This window comes from Erythrolamprus reginae, chromosome 7, assembly GCF_031021105.1.
Source record: "Erythrolamprus reginae isolate rEryReg1 chromosome 7, rEryReg1.hap1, whole genome shotgun sequence".
In the NCBI taxonomy this organism is placed as follows: Eukaryota; Metazoa; Chordata; class Lepidosauria; order Squamata; family Dipsadidae; genus Erythrolamprus; species Erythrolamprus reginae.
This window is the reverse complement of record NC_091956.1, coordinates 82,196,713-82,224,682: the sequence shown is the minus strand read 5'-3', so window position 1 is coordinate 82,224,682 and position 27,970 is coordinate 82,196,713. Positions and strand designations below refer to the sequence as shown.

The 27,970-nt window shown below is 38.7% G+C and overlaps 1 protein-coding gene across 4 annotated transcripts in view; it reads left to right on the top strand.

Moving 5' to 3' along the window:
* The window catches only part of BMPR1B (bone morphogenetic protein receptor type 1B), a 199,780-nt gene that overhangs the window by 142,871 nt on the left and 28,939 nt on the right, over positions 1 to 27,970 (top strand). For all 4 annotated transcript variants that reach the window (XM_070757998.1, XM_070757996.1, XM_070757997.1 and 1 more), the window contains exon 4: positions 24,547 to 24,706. In XM_070757998.1, the coding sequence (XP_070614099.1) occupies positions 24,547 to 24,706 (160 nt within the window). The remainder of the gene's footprint in view (positions 1 to 24,546; positions 24,707 to 27,970) is intronic.

The window sequence follows — 27,970 nt, the reverse complement described above, 5'->3', positions numbered from 1 at the left end:
CAGTTCACTGTCTTATGACAAACCATTTACAGCTCTCTATTTAGCTAAAAGATTACTGTTTGGAACAACTATTTGAATTTCTTGGCAGGAAAGAAAAATACAGGCATCGCTTGACTTACAATAGTTCATTTAATGACCATTCAAAGTTAAAATGCATTGAAAAATGTGACTTGTGACTGTTTTTCTGTTACAACTTTTACAGCATCCCCATGATCACTTGATCAAAATTCAAATGCTTGGCAACTGGTTCATTTCTCCTGTGCGTTGCTTGGAGAGTCCAAGCATGGTTATCTTCTCATCTGATTGGCCAGTCGCTGCTACATCACGCAGTCCTAGGTGCTTGGGAAGCGCCCGACTTGTGATGAAATACGAAATCCAGCATAGTGATCTCGTTTGCTGTGTTGTATTGACATCATCATCATCATCATCATCATCATACCCAATCTTAGTGGAGGGGAAGGACAAAAGGAAGGTTTTGCCTCATTCTTATACGCAGGCAGAGAGGAGACCTTCTGCCTTCTCTTGGTGGCACCAACTCAGCCCTATCAGTATCAGTGCCCCCTACTACCAAGACAGATCTCAGGACAGGTCATCTTTTTGGGACAGGAACCGTCAGCCTCAGCTTAGGAGCCCTTTCGTGGGTCAGCAACTGCCTGTTTAGACGTGACTTGCAGTCACACATTCCTATTACGGGCAGGTTACAAGAATTTGCCGACCAATGGCGAAAGATGACTACTGATGTATGGGCATTGCGAACTGTGAGGCGCGCTCAACCAAGAATGCGGCCACTACAGCGTAGGGATTCACTTAACAACTGTAAGAAGAAAAGTCATAAAATAGGGCAAAACACACTTAGCAAATGTCTCATTTAACAACACAAATTTTGAGCTCAGTTGTATTCGTAATTTCAGGATCACCTGCATGCAATAAATAAGAAACCAAAAACATTTAAAAAATATATATTTCTGAGAAAATGCTAGTGGTTCCTAATTTACTAAGGTAGCAATTTGCTGCTACACAGAAAATGAATTTACTGAATTTTATTTTATTTATTTATTTATTTATTTATTTTGTCCAATACACAATGAGGGTTTTAGTGGGTATATACACATAGTAAAATACATGATGAAGGTTATAGAGGAGATACTCATAGTAAAATATATCTAAGAAAGAATAGAAAAGAAGGTATAGTAATAGAACATATCAATGAAAGAATAGAAGACGAGATATAGGAATAGAAGAAAGGCATAGGAGATATAGGAGAGCAATAGGACAGGGGACGGAAGGCACTCTAGTGCACTTGTACTCGCCCCTTATTGACCTCTTAGGAATCTGGAGAGGTCAACCATGGATAATCTAAGGGTAAAGTGTTGGGGTTTTGGGGATGACACTATGGAGTCCGGTAATGAGTTCCACGCTTCGACAACTCGGTTACTGAATTCATATTTTTTACAGTCAAGTTTGGAGCGGTTAATATTAAGTTTAAATCTGTTGTGTGCTCTTGTGTTGTTGTGGTTGAAGCTGACGTAGTCACCGACAGGCAGGACGTTGCAGCATATGATCTTGTTGATTTTGTTGCAGTCCTGAGAATAATGGAATAGTTCAGGTGTATGCTTAAACATATTGTCAGCATCTTAAATCCTTGGACTTATTGTAATTCTATGGTAGGCTATTTCCTTAGGAACCTTTTTTTTTTGAGCTGAAGGAAGAGATTTAGCATTATTTTGCCCAGCAGCATTTTGAGATAATGCCTTCTAGCTGTCTTCCTTGAGAGAGTAGGGAGTTAATAACCTAAATTTCATCTCTTGCGAGAATATAGGAACAAAATGTTCTAATGTTCGCTCAGATAGTGATAAGTAAGATGTATTTGAGTGACCTCTAATGAAATTAAATTGCACAGGTTCTTATCTTGCCTGTGACTCACAGGATGAGTATATGGATAGTAGAGGATCTACTGCCTTTGCCAGCCAAATTAACAATATCCATCTTCTGAAGTACTGCTTGGAGCACAATTAATGTTGACTTATTTGGTCATGCTAATAATTGTGTTACAAATTTGTGCGCTAAATCTAAATGCATTAAAATGGTAAAGAGGTCTATTGCTAAGTAGATGTGCAACTTAGGCAGCTTATCAACATAAATTTAAGCTTAATTTGATAGAAGTTTTGGGAAACAATTTCTTCTAAAAACCAAAATCCATAGAAAAACAAAGAATAACCAAAGTAGGATTGTTTGCATGCAATTCTGTTTGTGCTTGTATGTTCTTGTGCACATGTGTGGGCAAAAAGGTATATTTTTCCTCTATGATAGAAAAAACATGTGGGCATATTAAAACCCTAATAAACCCAAGTAAATGGCCTCCAACATCTCCAGCGACATCACCAGGAGATACAGACTGAAATTTGCAGCCCAAACAGTCACAAACATCTGATATAACACTGTGTTTCTCAAGTATATAAACAACTACTAATGGTTATCTGGAACCTTTTAGAAGTTTCAGGTATCCATAACAGAGGTGGGTTCCTCTTGGTTCAGACCAGTTCTATGGGACCAATAGTAACTTGGCCTGGGTCGCTGGAACCACATGTGAAGAAGCTTTTTTTAAGTATTGTGCATGCATAAGCACACCCCTGAGCAAACCAGTAGCAGGAGAAACTAGAACCCATCCTGATCCATATGAATATTAAAATGTTATAGTAACATTGACGGGAAAGAAGTACAATACATCTATATTTAGATTATTTACCAATGCTGAAGCACTGATTTTTACAATTAGCTGCAGGTAAAGTTAATGACATAGCATTTGATGATGATGTGCTTGTTCTAATGTTAAAGTAAGTAATAGTAATGTTATATTGGTTGCTATGGTATGTTTTCCCTCTTATGTGTCAATTGTTTATACTTCTTTTTGACTTTATAATTCTAGAAGTTTAAAAGCAGTGTGAAGATGAAAGAATAAGTAGTATGTATTGTTTAATTCACATCTGCCATGAATAGTATTTGGAACGCCAGATCCTTTAATTCTAGACCATCTTTGTCTTTTAATTTTTAGCCATTACCCATATAATTCTCTGCCTTACAAGGCAAAGGTTGCAGGTTCAAGTCCCAGTGGGTATGGCTAGCTGATGAGGCCAAAATAAGGCCGAAATAGATCTATCCTAGTCTCCCTTAATTTTCAAATTCAGCAAAAAAACATGTGACATATATATATAGCTAAAAACATTTGATACATACATACATACATACATACATACATACATACATACATACATATATATATATATGACGGTCTTGGTATATTCGGGTTTCTTCCCGTGTAGGATTTGGAAATTTCTCGCGACTTTTCGACGAGTTCCCACTCGTCATCTTCAGGCTGGTGTTTCTTTCCTTGTTCTAAGGCGAACACTACGAGACCTGAGCTGCCTTCCTTCTATAAATACTGGTGGCTGGGTGTGGTTTGATGGCTCAGCAATTGCCTGCTGTGTAGAAACTTCCTGGTGAGTCAGTGGGGTAACATCTGGGGGCGTTGATGTAGCTGAAGTATGCTGATTAGTTAATGGTTGTTGATTAGGCGTGATATCCTGAGTAGTTGGAGCTTGCAGGCTACTTGATTGTTTTGCAATGTGTGTTCTGAGTCTAGTTTCAGTTTTTATGGCTGGGTTATGTTTGAGGGCTGGTTTCCAGATGTCTGGTAGGCGGGAGGTATCATCCCGCTTGTTCATATTTTGAAAATCTACGAAAACACACACACACACACACACATATATATGTGTGTGTGTGTGTGTGTGTGTGTGTGTGTGTTTTCGTAGATTTTCACGGGTACAGGTATGACGGTCTTGGCATATTCGGATTTCTTCCCGTGTAGGATGTGGAAATTTCTGGCGACGTTTCGACGAGGTCCCACTCGTCATCTTCAGGCTGGTGCTTCTGTCCTTGTTCTAGGGCGAACACAGTGAGACCTGAGTTGCCTTCCTTCTATAAATACTGGTGGCTGGGTGTGGTTTGATGGCTCAGCAATTGCCTGCTGTGTAGAAACTTCCTGGTGAGTCAGTGGGGTAACACCTGGGGTCGTTGATTAGTTAATGATTGTGGATTAGGCATGATATCCTGAGTAGTTGGAGCTTGCAGGCTACTTGATTGTTTTGCAATGTGTGTTCTGAGACTGGTTTCAGTTTCTATGGCTGGGATACGATTGTTAATGAGGGCTGGTTTCCAGTTATCTGGTAGGCGGGAGGTATCATCCCGCTTGTTCATATTTTTGGGATGTTTTTCTATCTCGATGGCTTCCATGATTATTCTTTTGCTGTAGTGTTCTGTTTTGGAAATTAATTTAGTACTGTCAAAATCAATTTCATGTCCTGTAGTTTTGAAGTGTTGGAAAACGGAGGAGGCTTTTCTTTTTTCCTTAATGCATTCTTATGTTCTGCAACACGTGCATTTACTCTCCTGTTAGTTTGCCAAAGTAAGATCAGTATATTAAGACTTTTTCCCTCTCTGTCTGTTTCTCGGACAGAAGATATATGCTCCAGCAATGGTATAATATTTTCTGTGTTTTGTCTCGAATGCCATTTGCTCGGTTATAGAAATTTAAAATAAATAAACAAACTCCACTTACGGAAGAACTATTTGGGTATGGGACAGAAAGAGAAGGACATTTATTAATTAACAATCTACTTTGGTGGCAGTTATCTTAAATGGGCACAATTCCTGCAAAAGTTATTCTCGCATTGTTTTAAGCACAGCGAAATCTTGAGCTTTTTGTCTTTGTTATATTTACTGTATATGTTCTTTGGAGGTGGGGAACACCTAATCCCAATAGTATTTATCTCAGGAGGTTTTTTTTCTCCCTCTTGTATAAATCAAACAGAAATACCCTTCAGTTTAAAACATTCAGCTTCCTTTCCTGAGTGTTTCTTCTGTGGGAGTGTTAGAAATATTTGAAATATAAGCAAAACAAAGTGCAGGAAAGCTTTTGGAATCTAGACAGGGAAAGAAATTTACAGCAAGGGCTTCTGTAGTTTACTTCTCTTCAGATTGCTGGATTGAACCATGGCACCCACCAGAAGCTGAGAAGAAAGAAACATGCTTTAATAACAATAAGAATAAGAATAACAATCCCTCTGCTTCTTTTGGGGATGATACATTTGCTTTTATAAAAGATTTTTGTTTATTTGTTCAGCTGGAAGCAACAGCATCGGAAATTATTCTGTTTTCTGTTGGTTCTTGGTCTTTCCAGATTATTTTGTCTTCTGTTGCTACTTAGCTTGCTTTTATTTATGTATGTTCAAAATGCTACCTTACTATGGTAGGAGCATGTTGTTATAATAGCCTTAAAAACTAATCAGATAATTCTGTATTTGCTCTGTTTATGGCTATTTATTTTCTTCTAAATTGGGCACATGGACTGAAATGAGTTTACTTTTGTGTTCTGTCGAGCTCTCTGGTAGAATCCTTCCAAAAACTCACAGGTACAAATTTCACACACACACACGTTTGAAAATTCAAAACAATGTTCTTTATAATGAAAATTCACTTAAACCAAGCCCTCTTTTGGTATAGCCAAGAGCACTCGTCTCCAAACAAACTGGTAATTTGTACAAGTCCCTTATCAGTTCTGAGATACTTAGATTGCAGCTGTGAGGCAATTCACAGTCCTTCTTCTTTCACAAAGTGAAACACACTTTGCTCTGGTTTAGTTTCAAAGCGGGGAAAAATCAGCACACAAAAAGTCAAATTCAGTAAAGCATTCACGAAACACAACGATCAGATAATCCTCCACAATGGCCAAACTCACAGGCTGCTATTTATAGCAGCCTCACTAATGACCACAGCCCCACCCAACCACAGGTGGCCTCATTTTCTTTGATAATAATCTCTCAGTTGTTGCCTGTGCATCGCTCTCCGCATGCGTGGCTGTATCATTAACTCTTGTTCCGAATCCAAGGAGGAGCTAGATAATTGATCTCCTTCTGATCTGTCTGCCCCACTCTCCTCCTCCCTGTCACTGATGTCTTCTTGGTCAGAGGAGCCTTCATCAGCAGATTCCACTGGGGGCAAAACAGGCCTGCAGCATGTGGATGTCTCCCCCACATCCACAGTCCTTGGGGCAGGAGCAGGACCAGAGCTAACCACAACACCTTTGACTGATAATTGATAATTGATGAAATATGATCATGAAACTTAGTTTCATAATTATACTGATTCTAAACCTGTCACCAGTGGAAATGCCATTTTTTTCTCACTATAGATCAGTTCGATGTTTATCACAGTCCCTTTTGAAAAGATTCCAGAATTCCACACAATCAGTAAGGATCAATTGTGCTTTCCACACATTTTATTTTGATTGTCACACTCTTATTTCAGGCATGTTTGTATAAAACTTGAAAATATTTCATTGCAAATAGCAACCAGAAATGCCATAACTCTCAGACAAACATATTTTATAAAAGGAGCTTTATGTTTTCAATTTCACAAACTTAATTAGAATGAATCTTAGTGAGTGTAACTGATTTGCCCATTTGCTAACAAATGCTTTAAAGACATGTAGTATAGATGTTAGCATTCATTCTTTCTGCCAGGAGAAAAATAGAAATGAAAGTATCAGTTGTAATAAAAGACATTTTCATTTGGGTAAAATACAGTGTAATATAAACCTAAGGGATACTCATCTTTAGCATAGTTCATTTGAATATACCACTGCTTTTATTGAAGCAAATGAATATTAGCATTCAGATAGCATTTCTACTGAGTTCATTAAAAGAATAAAAAAAATGTTAAAAAAATTGAAAGCATATATTACTTGCAGGAACTGTCTTAATAGTCTTATTATTTTTTCTTCTGAACTTAGTCTACACACAACCTAATAGGCAATTAAACTTCATTTTCAGAGTCCTTTGCATAATTACTGTGGGGAGTATATTAGCTTGAAAGTGTATGGTTCATAGACAGAAATTATTTGTGTGCAGTCAGGCGGTAGGGAAAGCAAGTAGGATGCTTGGCTGTATAGCTAGAGGTATAACAAGCAGGAAGAGGGAGATTGTGATCCCCTTATATAGAGCGCTGGTGAGACCACATTTGGAGTACTGTGTTCAGTTCTGGAGACCTCACCTACAAAAAGATATTGACAAAATTGAACGGGTCCAAAGACGGGCTACAAGAATGGTGGAAGGTCTTAAGCATAAAACGTATCAGGAAAGACTTCATGAACTCAATCTGTAGAGTCTGGAGGACAGAAGGAAAAGGGGGGACATGATCGAAACATTTAAATATATTAAAGGGTTAAATAAGGTCCAGGAGGGAAGTGTTTTTTAATAGGAAAGTGAACACAAGAACAAGGGGACATAATCTGAAGTTAGCTGGGGGAAAGATCAAAAGCAACATGAGAAAATATTATTTTACTGAAAGAGTAGTAGATCCTTGGAACAAACTTCCAGCAGATGTGGATAAATCCACAGTAACTGAATTTAAACATGCCTGTGATAAACATATATCCATTGTAAGATAAAATACAGAAAATAGTATAAGGGCAGACTAGATGGACCATGAGGTCTTTTTCTGCCGTCAGACTTCTATGTTTCTAGGTGCTGCAGGGACTGTGAAATGCTCCAGATAAAATTCCCCCCAAAAATTGTTTAGGACTATGCAGTAGATTAACCCATATCGCATCTCAGACATTAACACCCTTGAAAATGTCCAAAGATACTTCACCAGAAGAGCCCTTCATTCCTCCACTCAAAATAGAATACCCTATGACACTAGACTTTCAATCCTGGGCCTAGATACCCTTAAACAAGATCTACATATTGCCCACAAGATCATATGCTGCAACGTCCTGCCTGTCGGCGACTACTTCAGCTTCAACCACAACAACACAAGAGCAGACGACAGATTTAAACTTAATATTAACCGCTCCAAACTTGACTGTAAAAAATATGACTTCAGTAACCGAGTTGTCGAAGCGTGGAACTCATTACCGGACTCCATAGTGTCATCCCCAAACCCCCAACACTTTACCCTTAGATTATCTATGGTTGACTTATCCAGATTCCTAAGAGGTCAGTAAGGAGCGAGTACAAGTGCACTAGAGTGCCTTCCGTCCCCTGTCCTATTGCTCTCCTATATCTCCTATACCTTTCTTCTATTCTTATATCTCTTCTTCTATTCTTTCATTGATATGTTCTATTACTATATCTTCTTTTCTATAACCTTCATCATGTATTTTACTCTGTGTGTGTGTGTGTATGTATACACATACATACTTACATACTAAAACTCTCATTGTGTATTGGACAAAAATAAATAAATAAATAAATAAACGAACTTAAAATATCCATCAACACTGGAAACAAATGCAGTGGTTTTAAGGAGTCACAGACAGTTGCTACCTTCATGTGCCAATGTGTTCTACAGCATATTTTCTGAAGTATTACATGGGTCTACTTATCTCTTTACCCCCTGTTTCTTCTTTAATATTAAAATCTATCAAAGTCTTACATGGTCTTCACTTCTTATGTGCTAATTCTTTTTAAAACTAATTTTAAAAGAACTGAAATTTTTCCAAGCCACCATTTATTCATGTGATTGCATATGTGTTTTCATTTGTATTTTTAGATGATCATAAATAGATGTCAAAGAGAAAGTCACTCAGTGGTAAAGTCCCTTGTGTCTTTTGCCAGTTCGTAAAAGAGTCCTGAGAATATCATGTTCCGTCCTATTCTTCCTTTGAAATCTCCCAATCTGCATTTCTCTTTGTTGCTTTTACCTTCCAATATTCTGCAAAGTCTTTACAAAAGATCTTCCTGTTGGAATCATTGATATTTTTCCCCAGAATATTCATTTCCCCCAATTTCCCCTGTATTATTAAAGCTTACCTTGGGGTAGGTTTATGAAGAGTGGGATGCAGATAATGAGCCTGTATTCCTGTAGCAGATGCCCTCAAACTGTTTTGAATCCATTGTGAGTTGAGAACAAATTAGAGTTAATTCTTAATTGGGAAGGTTATACAGTGATACCTTGTCTTACAGACTTAATTGGTTCCAGGACGAGGTTCTTAAGGTGAAAAGTTTGTAAGACGAAACAATGTTTCCCATAGGAATCAATGGAAAAGTGATTAATGCGTGCAAGCCCAAAATTCACCCCTTTTGCCAGCCGAAGCGCCCGTTTTTGCGCTGCTGGGATTCCCTTGAGGCTCCCCTCCATGGGAAACCCCACCTCGCACTTCACTGGCAACTGAAGTCTGAAGGTGGGTTTCCCAGCGAAGGGAGCATCAGTGAAATCGCAGCATCGCAAAAACACCGAAGTCCTCGAAACCCCACCTCTGGACCTCTGTGTTTTTGCGATGCTGCAATTTCACTGAGGCTCCCCTCGCTGGGAAACCCCACCCCCAGACTTCCGTTGCCAGCGAAACTCCCGTTTTTGTGGTGCTGGGATTCTCCTGCTGGGATTCCCCTGCAGCATCACAAAAACACAGAAGTCCAGAGGTGGGGGTTTCCCATGGAGGGGAGCCTCAGGGGAATCCCAGCAGCGCAAAAATGGATGCTTCACTGGCAACGGAAGTCCGGAGGTGGGGCATCCCAGTGGCGGCGGTGGGTTTGTAAGGTGAAAATAGTTTGTAAGAAGAAGCAAAAAAATCTTAAACCCTGGGTTTGTATCTTGAAAATTTTGTATGACGAGGCGTTTGTAAGATGAGGTATTACTGTATATGCATAGTGGGATCACTGTTACCCCAGCTCTGCTTGGACAGGTAAAGTAAGTCTGGTTTTGTGTGTACAATCTTAGACCACTGTAGATTATATCTCATTCTGGCTGAATGAGATATAATCTACATGATAGGATGAACAGGCAAGACTACCATCATGTATTCATAAACATCAACTAGCAGTCAGGAGACACGATGAAAAATTCTTAATATCACAGTCCATGGACAAACTCAACCATAATTTTAACTGGGAAGGTGTGTGCATCTTAGAGCAAGCTGAATCCAAAAATGCTAGGGGATTCCTAGTATTCAGATATTGTCTCAAAAGTGACAATAAAAAAGCCAAGAAACAAACAAAACCACCAAAACTGTTGCTTTTTGACAACCTACAACCAGATTAGAATTAGATTTAAAACAGGGGAGTTCTGCCGGCGTGTTTCAACCGCCCGTAATTACAGGTTAATTAGTCCAGGAAGACACACACCACACGATAAAAGGAAAACCCAAAAGTTTTTATAAACAGAAAAACAGAAACGGCTCCCTTTTTAAATGTCAAAGGGATTTTCTGGTACACACAAGGCACAGGTGAAATGCAATCCAATTGCTCACCCAATAACTGGGAAATTGAGTCCAATTCTAAAGTCCAGAGAGTCCACACACACAATCCTGAACAGCAAAAAACCACGATCTTGACGAAACAATGAATCAGATAAACTGCCATGATGCTAACACACCAGGCTGCACTTTTATCTGTTGCACTAATTACAGCAGCCCCACCCAACCACAGGTGGCCTCATTTTCTCTTGTAATAATCCTTCAGTTGTTGTCTCCTATGCATCACAGACAAGACGGAGTGGCTGTGGGTCTTGCCTCCCAAGGACAATTCCATCTGTCTGTCCATTACCCTGGGGGGAGAATCGTTGACCCCCTCAGAGAGGGTTCGCAACTTGGGCATCCTCCTCGATCCACAGCTCACATTAGAAAAACACCTTTCAGCTGTGGCGAGGGGGGCGTTTGCCCAGGTTCGCCTGGTGCGCCAGTTGCGGCCCTATTTGGACCGGGAGTCATTGCTCACAGTCACTCATGCCCTCATCACCTCGAGGCTCGACTACTGTAACGCTCTGTACATGGGGCTACCTTTGAAAAGTGTTCGGAAACTTCAGATCGTGCAGAATGCAGCTGCGAGAGCAATTATGGGCTTCTCCAAGTATGCCCATATCACTCCAACACTCCGCAGTCTGCATTGGTTGCCGATCAGCTTCCGGTCACAATTCAAAGTGTTGGTTATGACCTATAAAGCCCTTCATGGCACCGGACCAGAATATCTTCGGGACCGCCTCCTGCCGCACGAATCCCAGCGACCGGTTAGGTCCCACAGAGTTGGCCTTCTCCGGGTCCCGTCGACTAAACAATGTCGTCTGGCGGGACCCAGTGGAAGAGCCTTCTCTGTGGGGCCCCGACCCTCTGGAACCAGCTCCCCCCTGAGATTAGGATTGCCCCCACCCTCCCTGCCTTTCGAAAACTCCTTAAGACCCACCTCTGCCATCAGGCATGGGGGAACTAAAACACCTCCCCCTTGCCCATGTTGTTTTGTTGATTGATTGACTGTGTGCCTGTTTTTATATATACTGTTTTTATGAGATTACTAATTTTAAATTGTAATTAGATTGGTGGGCATTGGATTTGGTATTATGTACTGTGCTGTTTTTTATTATTGTTGTGAGCCGCCCCGAGTTTGCGGAAAGGGGCGGCATATAAATCCAATAAATCTAATCTAATCTAATCACTCTACGCATGCATGGATGTGTCATCAATTCTTCTTCAGAATCCAGGGATGATACAGATGATTGATCTCCTAATGGGCTGTCTGCCAAACTCCCCTCTTCCCTGTCACTCACGCTTCCTTGGTCAGAGGAGACAGATTCTACTGGAAGCAAAACAGGCCTGTGGCATGTGGATGTCTCCCCCACATCCACCTCCACATTGCTTGGGGCAGGAGCTGGGCCAGAGCTAACCACAACACAGGAGTATCAAACTGGATTTCATTAAGGGCTGCATCAGGATTGTATTTGACCTCAGGGGCTGGGTTGGCGTGGGCAGCTTGACATCATTCGTGTCGAGGGTGCCTAGGGTGGTTTGAGCACTCTGCCGGTGAAAACGGGCTCCCGAGTTTTGTTTCCGAATGCAACGGCCTCCTGCATCCAACCCTCTGCCAGTGAAAATGGCGCTTGGCAGAGGCACCACAGGCTGGTCCTTTACTGTTTCCAGGGTGGCCCCATCGGCCATATCTAAGTATGTATGTATGTATGTATGTATGTATGTATGTATGTATGTAAGTATTCATTCATTCATTAGATTTGTATGCCGCCCCTCTCCGAAGATTCGGGGCGGCTAACAACAATAAAGAAGACAATGTAACAAATCTAATACAGTATTAAAAAATAATCTAAAAACCCCCAATTTAAGAGACCACTCATACATACAAGCATACCATGTATAAATTCTATAAGCCTAGGGGGAAGAGAAATTTCAATTCCCCTATGCCTGATGACAGAGGTGGGTCGGGGCCACCACAGAGAAGGCTCGTCCCCTGGGTCCCGCCAAATGACATTGTTTAGTCGACAGGACCCCGACAAGGTCAACTCTGTGGGACCTAACTGGTCTCTGGGATTCGTGCGGCAGAAGGTGGTCCCGGAGATATTCTGGTCCGATGCCATGAAGGGCTTTAAAGGTCATAGCCAACACTTTGAATTGTGACCGGAAATTGATCGGCAACCAATGCAGACTGCGGAGTGTTGGGGAAGCCCATGATTGCTCTCGCAGTTGCATTCTGCACGTATCCTGTGGGTCAGATGTGGCCTGCGGACCCTGAGTTTGCCATCCCCGACTTCGAATATCTTTATTGTCACTTTGAATGTATGCAATTAGCATACATTAAAATGAAATTTCGTTGCATACAGCTCTCAGAGGGTCTCCACTTCTAGATCTTGTTTAAGGTGTCTTAGTTCTAGGCTTTCTAGGCCCAGGATTGAAAGTCTACTCATAGGGTATTCTGTTTCGAGTGGAGTGTAAAATAGTGTAAACTGTTGCTACCATATTCTTCTACAATACAAGAATGGCAAGGGACAAGTTATAAAGAGAGAGATAAAATGTTACTGGTATGCCGTAATGCCAAGTAGGTGTATTGTGTGAAGAAAACGGTTTATTTTTATCCCTGCAGGAGAAAACATAAAGGAAGGTGAAAATCCCTAAACTGTAATTATCACTAAAGTACAATTATTTATCCTATGCTTAAAGGAATAACAGTTAATGTAAATAGGACTTCTGAGAATGGGTTGGAAGGTATTAAGCGTACTAATTTATTAGGGTACACACTTGGTTTTGTTAAACGGCATGATCTCAATCTGGCTATCTTCTTTCCACCTACCATCTTACTTGTGAACATCGTAGGTGAATCACTGCATTCATCTAACATTGCTTTGTTATAGCTACTTAATACTAATCCGTGTTTCTTCTCAATTCATTAAAAAGAAAAGAGTAAATCATGAATAGAAAGACAATACTAGGACTTTCCACCTTACAAAAAGGAAATCCTTGTGTGCTCAAGGGAAAAAATTACCTCCAGCATTCATTTATCTATCTATCTATCTATCTATCTATCTATCTATCTATCTATCTATCTATCTATCTATCTATCTATCTATCTATCTATCTATCTATCTATCTATCTATCTAATCTTATCTATCTATCTATCTATCTATCTATCTATCTATCTATCTATCTATCTATCTAATCCTATCTATCTATCTATCTATCTATCTATCTATCTATCTATCTATCTATCTATCTATCTATCTATCTATCTATCAGATTTGTATGCCGCCCCTCTCCGTAGACTCGGGGCTGCTAACAACAGTAAAAAAAACAATATAAACAAATCTAATATTAAAAGTAGTTTAAAAACCCCAATTTAAGAAACCAATCATACATACAAACATACCATGCATAAATTTTGTAAGCCTAGTGGGAAGGGAATATCTCAATTCCTCCATGCCCGATGACAGAGGTGGGTTTTAAGGAGCTTACGAAAGGCAAGGAGGGTGGGGGCAATTCTAATATCTGGGGGGAGTTGGTTCCAGAGGGTCGGGGCCGCCACAGAGAAGGCTCTTCCCCGGGTCACATTTATGCGTATGTTGGTGGCTCAGATTTATGCGTATGTTGATGGCTCAGGCATTTAAAAGTGGGGAAAATAATGGAACAGACACAAAAGAAGATATCTGTGGATTACATTAAATGATGTAATGAAATGATTGTGCAATGACAAAAATATGTAGAGCGCAGGGGTGGGTTCTAACTTACCTCGTTGCCGGTTTGCTTTTTTCCTGTGCCGCAAGGCTGTGAGTTCGCGGCTTGTGGGCGCGTATGCACTTCACACTGCATACATAGTGCTGAAAAATAAAAGAAAAATTACAAAAAGAAGAGCTGAAAATAAGATGGAGACACATGTGCAGTGCCAGAAGTCCGACTTCTGCACATGTGCAGAAGGGGGGGGGGAGAGAACCTGCTTTTAAAAATAAAATAAAATATTGTTTTAAAAAAACAGAGATGGCATTCATGGACCGGTTCTGTGGCATCATTTTGATGTCACCAGCGCCTTGCTACCGATTTGGGCGAGCTGGGAGGAATCCATCTCTGGTAGAATGACTTGGTTAGGATTTTTAGATTTTCTCTCCCATATGCTCTTGTGATATGTGACTTGCACATTTAAAAAAATATTTTGGACTTGGTTTTACAGATATTTTGTATTTTGTAGATGAGATTTTTTTCTACCTAGTTCCCTCTGGGTGCATTAGCATGCACTTTTTAATTCGCCACAAGCTAATATGTGCATAAAGGACAATAAATTGAGATTTACTGCCAGGGATTCCACTTTCACAAGCCAGAATTGCACTTATGTCGTTTTAGCAAATACCCTGTTTCTGCCAAAATAAAACATCCCCTGATAATAAGCCCAGTTGGGCTTTGGAGTGCATGGCAATAAGGCCAAGCACTTATTTCTGGGTTCAAAAAAATATAATTTTGGGGGAAACATTTGTATGTGTGTTTGCAGTATAGGGGGGGGGGGGGAGAAGACAATAGGACTTCAGATACAATTGTGATTTATATACCAGTGTATTTCAAGACACTGTATCGAAAGATAATTGAAATAATAAACGAGTCAATAGGGAAATATTTTAAAAAGAAATTGCACATTGTGTGTCCAGAAGAACTGACCAAAAAGAGCATAAAAACTCTTCGGGTGAACAGTCTCCACATATCCAGGCTTTGCACAATCTAGAGAAAGGAGGAAAGATGGTTTATAAAGATGTTTGTAAGACGTCGGCAGCATTAGTGTAATATTCCTTTAGGGAGGATTGTGTAATGCCCAGAGGAATGTGTGGGTAGGGGGATCAGATTCCAGACAACCTGAGTTGTTTTCAGTTAGTGACATAATGCACACCTGGGCATTCTCACTTCTAGCCAGCCAGAAGTAACACCTGACACTTATAATGGGAAAGTAGATCTTGTGCAAGCTTTGGGTTCTTTGTTTATTGATGGAGCAATAGGAATTATAATTTGGTTTATTTCAACTGATAATACTGCAGCCTTTTTCCAGGCTGGGGGGTTTGTGTGTGTGTGTGTGTGTATTCCAGATTAACTGCAATTTCAGCTCTCAGAGTTTCTACAAAAAGTGATATTGAGAACATAACCAATAGGAGAAATATAATTTCAGCAATCTTATAATTTCAGCAATCATGAGTCTACGGAGAAGGGCAGCATACAAATCCAATGAATGAATGAATGAATGAATGAATGAATGAATGAATGAATGAACGAATGAACGAATGAATGAACGAATGAATAAATAAATTTCTTGTTTGAGGTTGTAATGAAGCAGTGATCATCTTGAGAAAGCCAGTTGATATAGTGAAACTCAAACAATTAGAATATTGTACAAAAGTTCATGTATTTCAGTAATGTAACTTAAAAGGAGAAACAATATATGAGAGGGACTCATTACATGCAAAGCAAAAAAGTTCAAGCCGTGATTTGTCATAATTATGATGATTAGGGGTACACCTCATAAAAAACCCCAAATCCACCTTCTCAGAAAATTAGAATATTTTATGCAATCAATAAAACAACGATTGTACATAGAACAATATTGGACCTCTAAAAGTACAGTGCCTGTAACGTCCGCATTAAATTTTTATAGACTAGCTATAATAATATCCAGATCAAGACTGATAGATAGATAGATAGATAGATAGATAGATAGATAGATAGATAGATAGATAGATAGATAGAATGCTTCAAATAGAACTACACATTCATTCATTCATTCATTCATTCATTTATTTATTCAATTTTTATGCCGCCCTTCTCCTTAGTCTCAGGGCAGCTTACAACATGTAAGCAATAGCACTTTTTAATAGAGCCAGTCTATTGCCCTCACAATACGGGTCCTCATTTTACCCACCTCGGAAGGATGGAAGGCTGAGTCAACCTTGAGCTGGTGATAATATCTGAACCGCTGACCTACAGATCTACAGTCAGCTTCAGTGGCCTGCAGTACAGCACTCTACCTGCTGCGCCACCCCGGCACATGTGATGCACATAAATAAAGGCCCCCTCGAGAAATATTAGCTAAAACATAAGATGCATGTATGTATACAGGATACCTTTCCCAGGAACTGCCAAAGTGTGGCAAGAGGAACCAACCGCAGCTTGCTGTACATTTTGAATCGTTTCACACCAAGTACAATATTTTTCAACTATTAGGCAAACCTTGTTTTCATTCCGAGGTTTCCTTTAATTTATGCTACTAAACTTAACTACATGGTGCGTTTTATTTGTTTTACAGATGTCTGCAATTAGGTTGCCAATGTACTTTATTTTATAAATATGTCAGCAGTAAGTGAACATTAGAACGTATAACAGCTTTCCAAATGATGCATAGATGTTCTACACAGATTCCATAATAAATGTAAGCTCTCCATTTCATTAGGAAAGAAAAATAAATACAACTTTAAAACTCTTAACTGATACATGAAATATGAAAGATTTAGAAAGGTTACCCCAGCTATGGTTTAGAAAACAACATATATATTTTTTGAGCTACAAAAATCCTCTTCAGTCATGTACAACTCTAGGAGATGTTTCTTAACCAAGGGAACCAGCATTGTGCAAGAAAGCTTCCATAATCATGTGGCTGGCATAATCATATACAAAGGCATATTGAACACTATATTTTGCCACTGTATATTCTTTTTCATCTTTCTTTTGTCATTTAGTCAGCTTTCCATGGTGGAGGAGGTGGGTAAGATGACCTTATCCCTGACCCACCGTCTCTCATTTCTGATTTCAATATAGTTTTAAAATCTTAATATATGTAGTTTTAATATTTTAGAATTCTTTTTCTACTAGTTTTATCAGTTGCAACAGTGGTGGGTTGCTCCCGGTTCGGCCCGGTTTTGTGAATGGGTCACAGTGGCGGGAGGGTCTGCCCGCAATGCTTATGCGTATGTGAGCACGCACACGAACTGGTAGCAAACTAATTTAGAACCCAGTGCTAAGTTGTAAGCTGTCCAGATTTACCTTATAGGGAAGATGGGAGGCCCAACATTTTAAATAAATAAATAAACGTAAAAATCACACATGTGGCTCTTTGCCTAGTTGAACAGGTTTTCTGCTCACCAACTGTGCTATCAAAGAGAAGAGAGATGGGAAGAAAACAGCTGAGATGGATTAAGCACCCAAGCTTGGGCTGCATTTCTTAACTGGTGAATAGATCACAGGTGCAAGCTTAACCCAACATACAGTGCTCTGTTTTGTTAATGGAAACCCCCTTAGCAGCAGTACAGTAGTTTTCCTGTCTGGTCACGTGATTTTCATTGGGGATGGAGATTTGGCAAGGCTGTAACAAGCCAATGTAAAATGAATATAAACAGGCGCAAGGTCTAAACTATAGTTTTTTCCCTTAAAAATATACACAGGAAGAGGTTTTAGAGAAAAAGAATTATATATTCTTGATATATCAGCTCATATCAGAATATACTATGGAGGAAGGAGAAAGATTGTCAGAAGCATTTTATTAAAAGACAGGCATGGCGATATTATGACAGGAGGGAAGTTATTTGAATAGAATGACTCCTATTTATTATAAAAATGTAGATAGGTAGCTTTCAAAACACTGCAGTAAAATTGTTCCTGAGCCAAAAAATAAAGCAAAATAAACCAACATATTATCTTTGAGACTCTGCTAGTCATAACTACTGATCTGTTGGGTTGCAACGCAGAAGAAATCAGGATAAACTTCCTACAGTAGGTGGATAGTTTAAAATAGCGGTCCCTGTTTTGGAGTTTCACTGTTTGCCTTTATTAGAACAGAATGTGATGAATACTCCCTTCACCTCTAACTTACTGTAATGGAACAATTAAATGTAAAAGAAACACTGCTTAAGGCAAGGTCGCTTTAAAAAAAGTGCATACTTCATGTTCTGTCGAGCTCTCTGGTAGAATCCTCCCGAAAATTCACAGATACAACTTTCAGACACACACACATTTGAAAATTCAAAACAATGTTCTTTATACCGAAAATTCAAATAAACGAAGCACTCTTTTTGTATAGCAAAGAGCACTCATCTCCAAACAAACTGGTAATTTGTACAAGTCCCTTATCAGTTTTTTTTTTTAAAGTATTTCAAATACAGAGAGAAGCCGGTCACAAGATTATTACCATTCATCTAAAGTATCTTTAGATCTCCATCATTGCTTTAGGTATACAGTGTTCCCTCGATTTTCGCGGGTTCGAACTTCGTGAATAGCCTATACCACGGTTTTTCAAAAAATATTAATTAAAAGATACTTCGCGGGGGTTTTTCTATACCACGGTTTTTCCTGCCCAATGACATCATATGTCATCGCCAAACTAATAATTTTTGCAAATAAATAACAAAAAAATAATTACTGTTAATAAATAATTATGTTTATAAATATCAGGATCACTAAGTGTCTTATTCAATGGTGAGTACCAGTAATAATGGTGAGTAAATGGTTGTTAAGGGAATGGGAAATGGTAATTTAGGGGTTTAAGGGATGGCTTGTGATACTGTCCATAGCCAAAAATGGTGTATTTATTTCCGCATCTCTACTTCGCGGAATTTCGACTCGGAACGCATCTGCCGTGAAAATCGAGGAAACACTGTACTTCAACTGCCCTCATTTGCTCATGTATGTAAGAGTTGGGAGAAGTCCTCTAGATCAGTGTTTCCCAACCTTGGCAACTTGAAGATATCTGGACTTCAACTCCTAGAATTCCCCAGCCAGCATTTGCTGGCTGTGGAATTCTGGGAGTTGAAGTCCAAATATCTTCAAGTTGCCAAGGTTGCGAAACACTGCTCTAGATGATCTTTTCCAACCTTCTGCTCAAGATAGGAATTTGTTAGCATAGGAAAACTAATAGATAATTATTAATCCTCAGTTGAAATTGAATTTGACACTCCTGATTTAAATGCAGTATTCCTTACAATGCTTGGACAAGTCTGACTATTATGCCCTTGTATGCACCAGCTCTTTAGATCGGAGTTTTTCAACGTTGGCAGTTTCAAAATGTGTGGACCTCAATTATTGGAATTCCCCAGTCAGCCATACCTTCATATAAGTTTTTCTTTCCTGGTCATTTATTTCTTTGGTCGGTCTTCTTTGAACATGTTCTAGTTTGTCAATATTCTTTCTAAAATCTGATGTTCGGACCTATATGTACTCTGTCCATCAGCCTCCAATATTTGTCTCTTCTATACAGGGTTCCCCAGAAGAAGCTAAAATATTGTTAATTTACAGTAATCTGATGTTTCCATCAGGCCAAAAACAGTGCTGCTGGTTTTCTAGGAATAAAATAAACCAAGTACTTAGAGCACAGGAAACCTGATGTCGCTCCAGTGATTTCTTTATAGGATTGATGAGATCCTGTGTTTAGATAAACGTAAGATATCTGATTCCAGTTTTCTTTCTTTCTCCTTCTAGTGTAGAAAAGTGCAGAATAAATTACAAAAGCCACTTCTTCTTCTTTGTGCTTGGATTCTTTATGCCTGAATCTTGTGACCTAGAGCGTCAGTTAAATTCCTTTGTTTTATAGATAAGCATTTGTTTCATATTTTAATTCAAATTTCTAAGATTTCCTTCTTCAAGGAAACTTTTACACACAACTGTGCAAACAGGGCTTTATAGATCGGAAAGCAAATGGAAAGCTCTGACCTATGTTTCTTTTCCTTCTGTCTAAAGCTAAGTATTACCTGGCCGGTGACTTCATCCCCGGCCCGTTTTGCAGCAGGGCCAAGGAGACACGGCCCTCAGCACCGCCGCCATCTTTGTAGGCCGAGATCTCGTGAAATTTCGCGAGATCTCGGCAAATTTTGGGTGGCTTCGGCCTACCCGATGACGTTGTCCAGGGCGGAGCCTGCCAGCCTTATAAAAGGGCTGAACAGGCTCCAGGGCCTCCTTTTCGCCCTGGACAACTTCCAAAGCGAACACCCACCCACCCTCCCTATCTTTCAGTGTGCTAACGAGGGTCGCCCTTAGGGGGCCGAATAGGAATTTTTGGCGATCTCGGCATTTTCCGCGACCGTTTTTTCACCTATTCCACACTGCGGCAACGGATAGGCGGTTAGGGGGTGCTTTGCCCTTGTTAGGCTAATTGGCTTACCTTTGGTCATTTGGGTAGGCAGGTTAGGGGCGGAAAACTGGGTGGTGGTTTAGCAACTGCGTGTTCTCCGTTGGACATCTTTGGGGATGATTGACAGGTTCTCTCCAAAGGCTCATGGTTTAAGTGACCTGAGCAATTGGGGGGAACCTGTCTTTGGGTCCCGCCCATTTCCTTCCCCTTGTAGGGGTTAGAAGGTGGGACCTCCCACATGCAGGTGCATGGCAGTGACTCAGGTGAGGGCATGGCCCCTCACCTGGATCAGCATGGAGCTACGCCCATAAGTTGCCCCGGAAGTTTCTCTGATGTCATTTTCCACCCCAGAAGCAATTGTTTGACCCTGCTGGTCCTTCTTAGGGTTATAGTTAATTATGCTAATTTATGCTAATTTATTTGAATAAATTATGCAAATTTAATTAATAAAAATGACCCAGTTTTAAATCCAGCTCTTGTGTCCGTGTCGTTACTCCGCCTCTTCTGCAATATGAGCTAGATAGTTGACACAGCACATTTTTTTGTATGGCTTCAGTGTTCTTCTTAACAGCCACCTCTTTTCTGTCTGCCAAACGAGCAGAGAGATTCCACTGAATTCCTGTTACAATATTAGGAAGCGTAACCAAACTTAACAGCTGCTCTGATTTTCTGTAAAGCAGAAATTTGAGAGTGAATCTGGCAGTTTATGTAGGGTGAAAGCTCACTGTTGTTTCTTGTAGTCGTTAAAATTTGCAGCAGGAAACATTTTCTGCCATCATAACAGATTCCACATTAAGCCGGTGGATTTAGGCTCTCTCCTTCTGATCCCGCTTATCTGTCTTGTCAATAAAATTACACATCCTGTTTCCTTATGCTGAAATTAATAGCTGTTGTGCTATTGTGAAAGGAATCCTCACAAATACAACCAAACCAGAAAACTGGGGACAGCATTAAAACAAACCATCGTAATTGGTGCAGCACATCTCACACAGAAAAATGTTAACACAATAAGGGTTCTGTTATTAAATTAATCATGTGGAAAATTATTCATACAAGCTTATAACTGTCTCCTGAATGTAAAGATGGATGAATATCAGTGGAACTCTTTGGAGAAATTGCTTTAAGAAAGTAAACTCGGAATATGTTTCTCTAGTAGCTACTTTTTTCTCGACTTTTAGATGGTGTCTAACATACTTTAGATGGTGACTAATGTCTTCATTTCTTTGTGTTTTGCAAGAGCTATTTTAGTTTAGTGGTCAAATCTGAAGATTTGGATTTATGCCTGTAGCAAATAATCTATAAAAGTGGATTATAGATTATTTGCTACAGGCAATGACCTGTCTTTCCTAAATTCATTTATTTATTTTATTTATTTATTAATCAGATTTGTATGCCACCCCTCTCCCCAGACTCGGGGCGGCTAACAGCAATAATAATACAATGTAAACAAATCTAATATTTAAGTTAATTTAAAACCCCAATTTAGAAACCAATCATACATATTGACATACCATGCATAAATTTTATAAGCCTAGGGGGAGGGAAAGTCTCAATTCCCCCATGCCTGACGACAGAGGTGAGTTTTAAGGAGCTTACGAAAGGCAGGGAGGGTGGGGGCAACTCTGATATCTGGGGGAGTTGGTTCCAAAGGGTCGGGGCCGCCACAGAGAAGGCTCTTCCCCTGGGTCCTGCCAAACAACATTGTTTAGTTGACGGGACCCGGAGAAGGCCAACTGTGGGACCTAACTGGTCGCTGGGATTCATGCGGCAGAAGGCGGTCCCGGAAATATTCAGATTAGTTATTGTTGCTCTGGGAAGTCGCTTTCTAAAGAGTGCTTTAAATCTTTTAGGACTTAAAAAATGCCTAACCTTGATTAGTTTGTATTTCTAAATGTTTGTAGTGATTGTGTCGTGAGATATACCTATGTACAAGATAGAATTTGCTTAGTCTATGAATAGCAGAAAAATGAGAAAATGTTCACATCCTTTAAAATCTCACATCCTTTAAAATGCATGTATATGGCTGGCTTTTTTATCCTTCATTATTATTACTGGTATTTTAATATTTTTTAAATTTCACTTTGCCAGATGTCTGAAACGTCTGCCTAGAACATTTGTAAAAAAGTTAGTCTTCTGTCCATGAATAACAATGTTATTCACAATCCCAGTTTTGTGCTTATTTGCTGAAAATTGAGCTTTAGTTTTAAAAGGCTCTGTTCCACTGACCCAAAACGCTAACATCTATTGATGTTAAATTCTTCTTGTAGGTTGGAATTTAAAATGGCTTAATGTAGAAATTAATTCATTGTGGGTTATTGTGTGTGAGAGGTTTTCTAAAAGAAGTACTATATAAAAAATTCTTAGCCAAAATAACTGAAGTTACTTATCCTAATAAGAAATTTACCCTAATATGTAAGCCACCTACCTTTCTGGTTAAGACAATATATACGTTTGTTAAGTAAATATATTTTCAATATATAAAACAATATTTTCAATATATAAAACAAAATTTGTAACTGTTAATATATACTGCTCAAAAAAATAAAGGGAACACTTAAACACTACAATATAACTCAAAGTAAATCAAACTTCTGTCCACTTAGGAAGCAAACTGTCCACTTGGGAAGCAACACTGATTGACAATCAATTTCACATGCTGTTATGCACATTCAACTTTGTACAGAACAAAGTATTCTGGCTCAATTTAGTTATACATAGTAATAGTAATAATGCTGTTTAATTGTATATTATTATTATTATTATTATTATTATTATTATTATTATTATTATTATTATTATTATTAGATTTGTATGCCGCCCCTCTCCGTAGACTTCTTCCAACTTCTAATTTCTACCTCTATTATCTAACTATTGGTAAAACGAATCCCATGTTGAAAATTATTCTGTATCCTCTTTATCCTTTAATTTTAATGTTAACATATCCATTTCTGCACAATTGTAATATTTTTAAAATATTTTCATTTGTAGGAGTTTCCTCATTTTAACCTTGTGCAAATACAATTCTTGCTGCGGTCAAGACATATGTAGTATTAAATATATGTTCCCTTTGTCATATTTAAGAACTATTTAAATGTAATTTACTTTCTTGCAACATATAGAATTTTTGTTCTACATAACTGAAAATATCTTTGCATTCAGCTTTTAGAATTTGGACAGTGTACACAATACTGTATGGAAAAGCTGATATTTAATATCATAAATATCAAGGATGCAAGAGTCAACTGTGGAGAGGGATCTGTAATAAGAATGTTTTTCAAATACAGATAGATAAGTTGTAATTATGGGTGGTAAATTTTATATCATCAATAGTGACAAAAATAAAAATTTAAAATAAACATTCATGTTGCTATGAATTAGACAAAGTTACAATAATATTTCAACAGTGAATAGTAAACAATAGTAAGTATGAGTCCTTCATGACCTAAATCTTGACATCTACTAGAACTCTAGATTGCCAACTGTGTTTGAAAAGTGTTCGGAAACTTCAGATTGTGCAGAATGCAGCTGCGAGAGCAATCATGGGCTTCCCAAAGTATGCCCATGTTACACCAATCAATGCCGATCAATTTCCGGTCACAATTCAAAGTGTTGGTTATGACCTATAAAGCCCTTCATGGCATCGGACCAGAATATCTCCGGGACCGCCTTCTGCCGCACGAATCCCAGCGACCAGTTAGGTCCCACAGAGTTGGCCTTCTCCGGGTTCCGTCGACTAAGCAATGTCGTCTGGTGGTACCCAGGAGAAGAGCCTTCTCTGTGGTGGCCCCGACCCTCTGGAACCAGCTCCCCCCAGATATCAGAGTTGCCCCCACCCTCCTTGCCTTTCGCAAGCTCCTTAAAACCCACCTCTGTCGTCAGGCATGGGGGAATTGAAATTTTCCCTTCCCCCTAGGCTTATAGAATTTATACATGGTATGCTTGTATGTATGAGCGGTTATTTAAATTGGGTTTTTAAATTTATTTTTAATATTAGATTTGTTTGTATTGTCTTTTTATATTGTTGTTAGCCGCTCCGAGTCTTTGGAGAGGGGCGGCATACAAATCTAATAAATACAAATACAAAATACAAAATTCTTAGTCTTATTTGCATTGCTGTTTCCTTTTCCTGTGCAGCAAACTTCCTAGACAGCGGGCCCTTGAGGAATTCTGGGAAAGGAAACATCGATGCTAGGAAAGAAGATGGGGCAAGCACAGCAACTGCTCCTACCCAGAAGAAGCTGTGGTGTCACTGTCATAACAACTGTCCTGACAATTCAACAAACAACACTTGCAGGTTGGTAGGGAAATCTTCACACAGTGTGCAATTTATGTAATTTCCTGCATCTATGATTTAAATTGGTATCATGTCCATTTGGCTTGAATGCTTTTAAAGGATTAAACCAAATCATGAGAAATGGGTTTGTAAATGATGGTTAATATTGCTACCCAAATAAATACTGAGATTTTAGGAACAATAAATATCAGTTGCTAAAGAAAGGGATCGTGTAATAAGGAAAATTTTGTCTAACTGTTGTTTAACTTACATTATGCTCCCGCTTACTTACTTACTTACTTACTTACTTACTTACTTACTTACTTACTTACTTACTTACTTACTTACTTACTTACTTACTTACTTATTTATTTATTTAGTTAGTTAGTTGTTTATTGATTGATTGATTGATTGATTGATTGATTGATTGATTTGTATGCCGCCCCTCTCGGAAGACTCGGGGCGGCTCACAACAGCAATAAAAACAATATAACAGTGGAACAAATCTAATATTAAAAACATATATAAAACCTTAACATATTGGATGGTGGCCTTTGTGCAGGTTCATATAGAAAGATAAATATCTTTCCATATGGTATTGATTCTGTTAATCTTTTTAATGTTATACAGTATTTGGTATTTGGAGTTAATACTTGATTAATACATGAAAATATATTAAGTACTGTATATTTGTTCTGTGCCAACCCATTTTCCTACAAGTCTTAGTCTCAGAGAAATTCAAGTCCTACATAGAGTTTACATTGATTTAAGGAAAATGGCACTTGATAGAATAAGAAGGCAACATGTACAAGTATATTTTAGATGCATGTAGTTAATATTTTTCATTCAGTTAAATTGATGGTTTGAATGGCTTTCAAATTGTCCTTCCTTCTTTTCTTAACAGTACAGTCTTTGGTTACTTAAAAAAAAAAATCACCCAATTCTTGGGGTTTAAAAAAAAAGTCTATTGTTAGAATTAAATCAAGGAAATATTTGACTCTTCTTTTACAAAATATATGTTTATTCATGTGAACCCCCAATTCTTTCAAAAGACATTGGGATATCTGTATTGTTGAACGTGACAATGCTGTTTAAGCTTTCTTAAGAAGTTGCCGACCTTTGTGTCATAGAAAGCGTAACTTCAGTTATTCCTTTTGTGCAACTTCACACAGATAAGGGCTGCATGGTGAAGAATGCAAACATGAAACATCTAACTGCAAATATTTACTTGAGTACATAATGCACTGTGCAAGTGCCACATAGAGAGAGCTGGCAATTTGTATCCTGCTTGGAGAATTTCACAAGAAAGGGATGAGATTTGTTTAAAGCATTTAATTTTGGCTCAGAATGAAACCCACAGACTCTGGAATATTTTTTAAGGCCGTGGTGTAGGGTTACCTTGCATCACCACAAAGAATATGTAAATACTGTCAACCTACCTGCAGGAAGAGATGGCTGAGTGCACAGGTGTCTGTTCGATGGATTAACAAGAACCTTTTCCTGGGAGAGGTGAAAGCTATTGAAAGCGTTTCCTAAACCCGGGCTTGTAAAGGTTATGTTAACCTCCAGCCTTTGGAAACTCTAACCATCATCATGTAAACGTCCTGCGCCTGGGAAGTTCCAAACACACATTTATTTTCCTAGCCCTTTAAGGAAGAACTTTCTGTAATAAAAATGTTATCAAAACACTCATATAATGAATTTTGAACAATTCCAGTCAAGTGAACAATCATTTTAGAGAGCTGACTATATTTGGAAACAACTTAAAGATACCTCAGATACTGAGCTAATTAACTGGACTCTTGTTATTTTATTTATTTATTCATTCATTTGTCCAATACATAAATACATAGGAAGAAAATAGACATGTGATAATATAAAAGAGGGTGAAAGTGAACTTAGAGGAGAGGATATATGAAAGGAAGAGAATATATAAGATAGGTGAAAGAAAGGAAAGACAATTGGACAGGGGATAAAAGGCACACCAGTGCACTTATGTACGCCCCTTACTGACCTCTAAGGCAGTGATTTTCAACCTTTTTTGAGCTGCGGCACATTTTTTACATATACAAAATCATGGGGCACATTGAGCGGGGGGGGGGGGGCTAAAAAAAGTTTGGACAAAATAATTCTCTCTCTTTCTCTCTCTTCCTCCCTTTCGCTCCATTTCTCCCCTCTTTCTCTCTCTTCCTTCCTCTCTCTCTCCATCCCTCTTTCTCTCTTCCTTCCTTCCTCTCTTTTTTGCTCTCTTTCTCTCTCCCTCCTTCCTTCCCTCTCTTTCTCTCTCTCTCTTGCTTTCTTTCTCTCTCTCTCTCTCTTTCTTTCTCTCTCTCTCTCTCTTGCTGAGCTTCGCGGCACACCTGACCATGTCTCGCGGCACACTAGTGTGCCACGGCACATTGGTTGAAAAACACTGCTCTAAGGAACCTGGAGAGATCAATCGTGGAGAGTCTAAGGGAGAAGTGTTGGGGGTTAGGGGTTGTTAACTATTTTGTACATTTAGTAAATTTATACAGCCATCCATTTCACATAAAGGGACTCTTTATGTGAACAAAACCATATCACAATAACAAAACCATATCACAATATTTTAAAAAATCAGACATAAATAAGAAAAATAAAAGGAAAACATAACAGAAAAGAGTCCTTAGGGAGTTGGGCAGCATACAAATTGATTTAAATTAATAAACAAACAAACAAACAAACAAACAGAATGAAACAAAAAGTTCAGTGAGGATAATTCAGTTATCTCATGTTTAATATATTCCACACAGCTACAAAATTATTTTGAAACAATTTAGCGTTTAAATTTATCAATGCAATCCCAAAATATTTAATCTTTTTCTCTACCTTGAACCCATTTTCTGGTTCCCAAAATGCCCAAAATAAAGAACTTATCTTCTTTGTCTATGCTGTGCAGAAGACTTGTGACCCATTAGTAAATGGTACAAAAGTTAATTTATACGCAAGGAATTTTTTGACACAGTGGGCTTCTTTCATATGGATTTTGTAGCCTTCAAAGTGGCTACAAAGCCTTTCAGCAGTGAAATCCATTTACTATAGATTTCACTATTCTAACTTGGGTGTATTGATTTAGTAGATTTATTGCGCTTTAAAAGAGTAATTCCTCATGCCAAATAAATATGTAGGTAGTGTTGTAAGGGCTTTTAGTTTAGAAGGATTGTGTCTAATCCAAAACAAGTTTTAAATTGAAATTTGGTCTTAACGCACAGACTTCTGAGATAAATGGTGTAAACATTTCTGCAGGGCATAGTTCCATTTAAA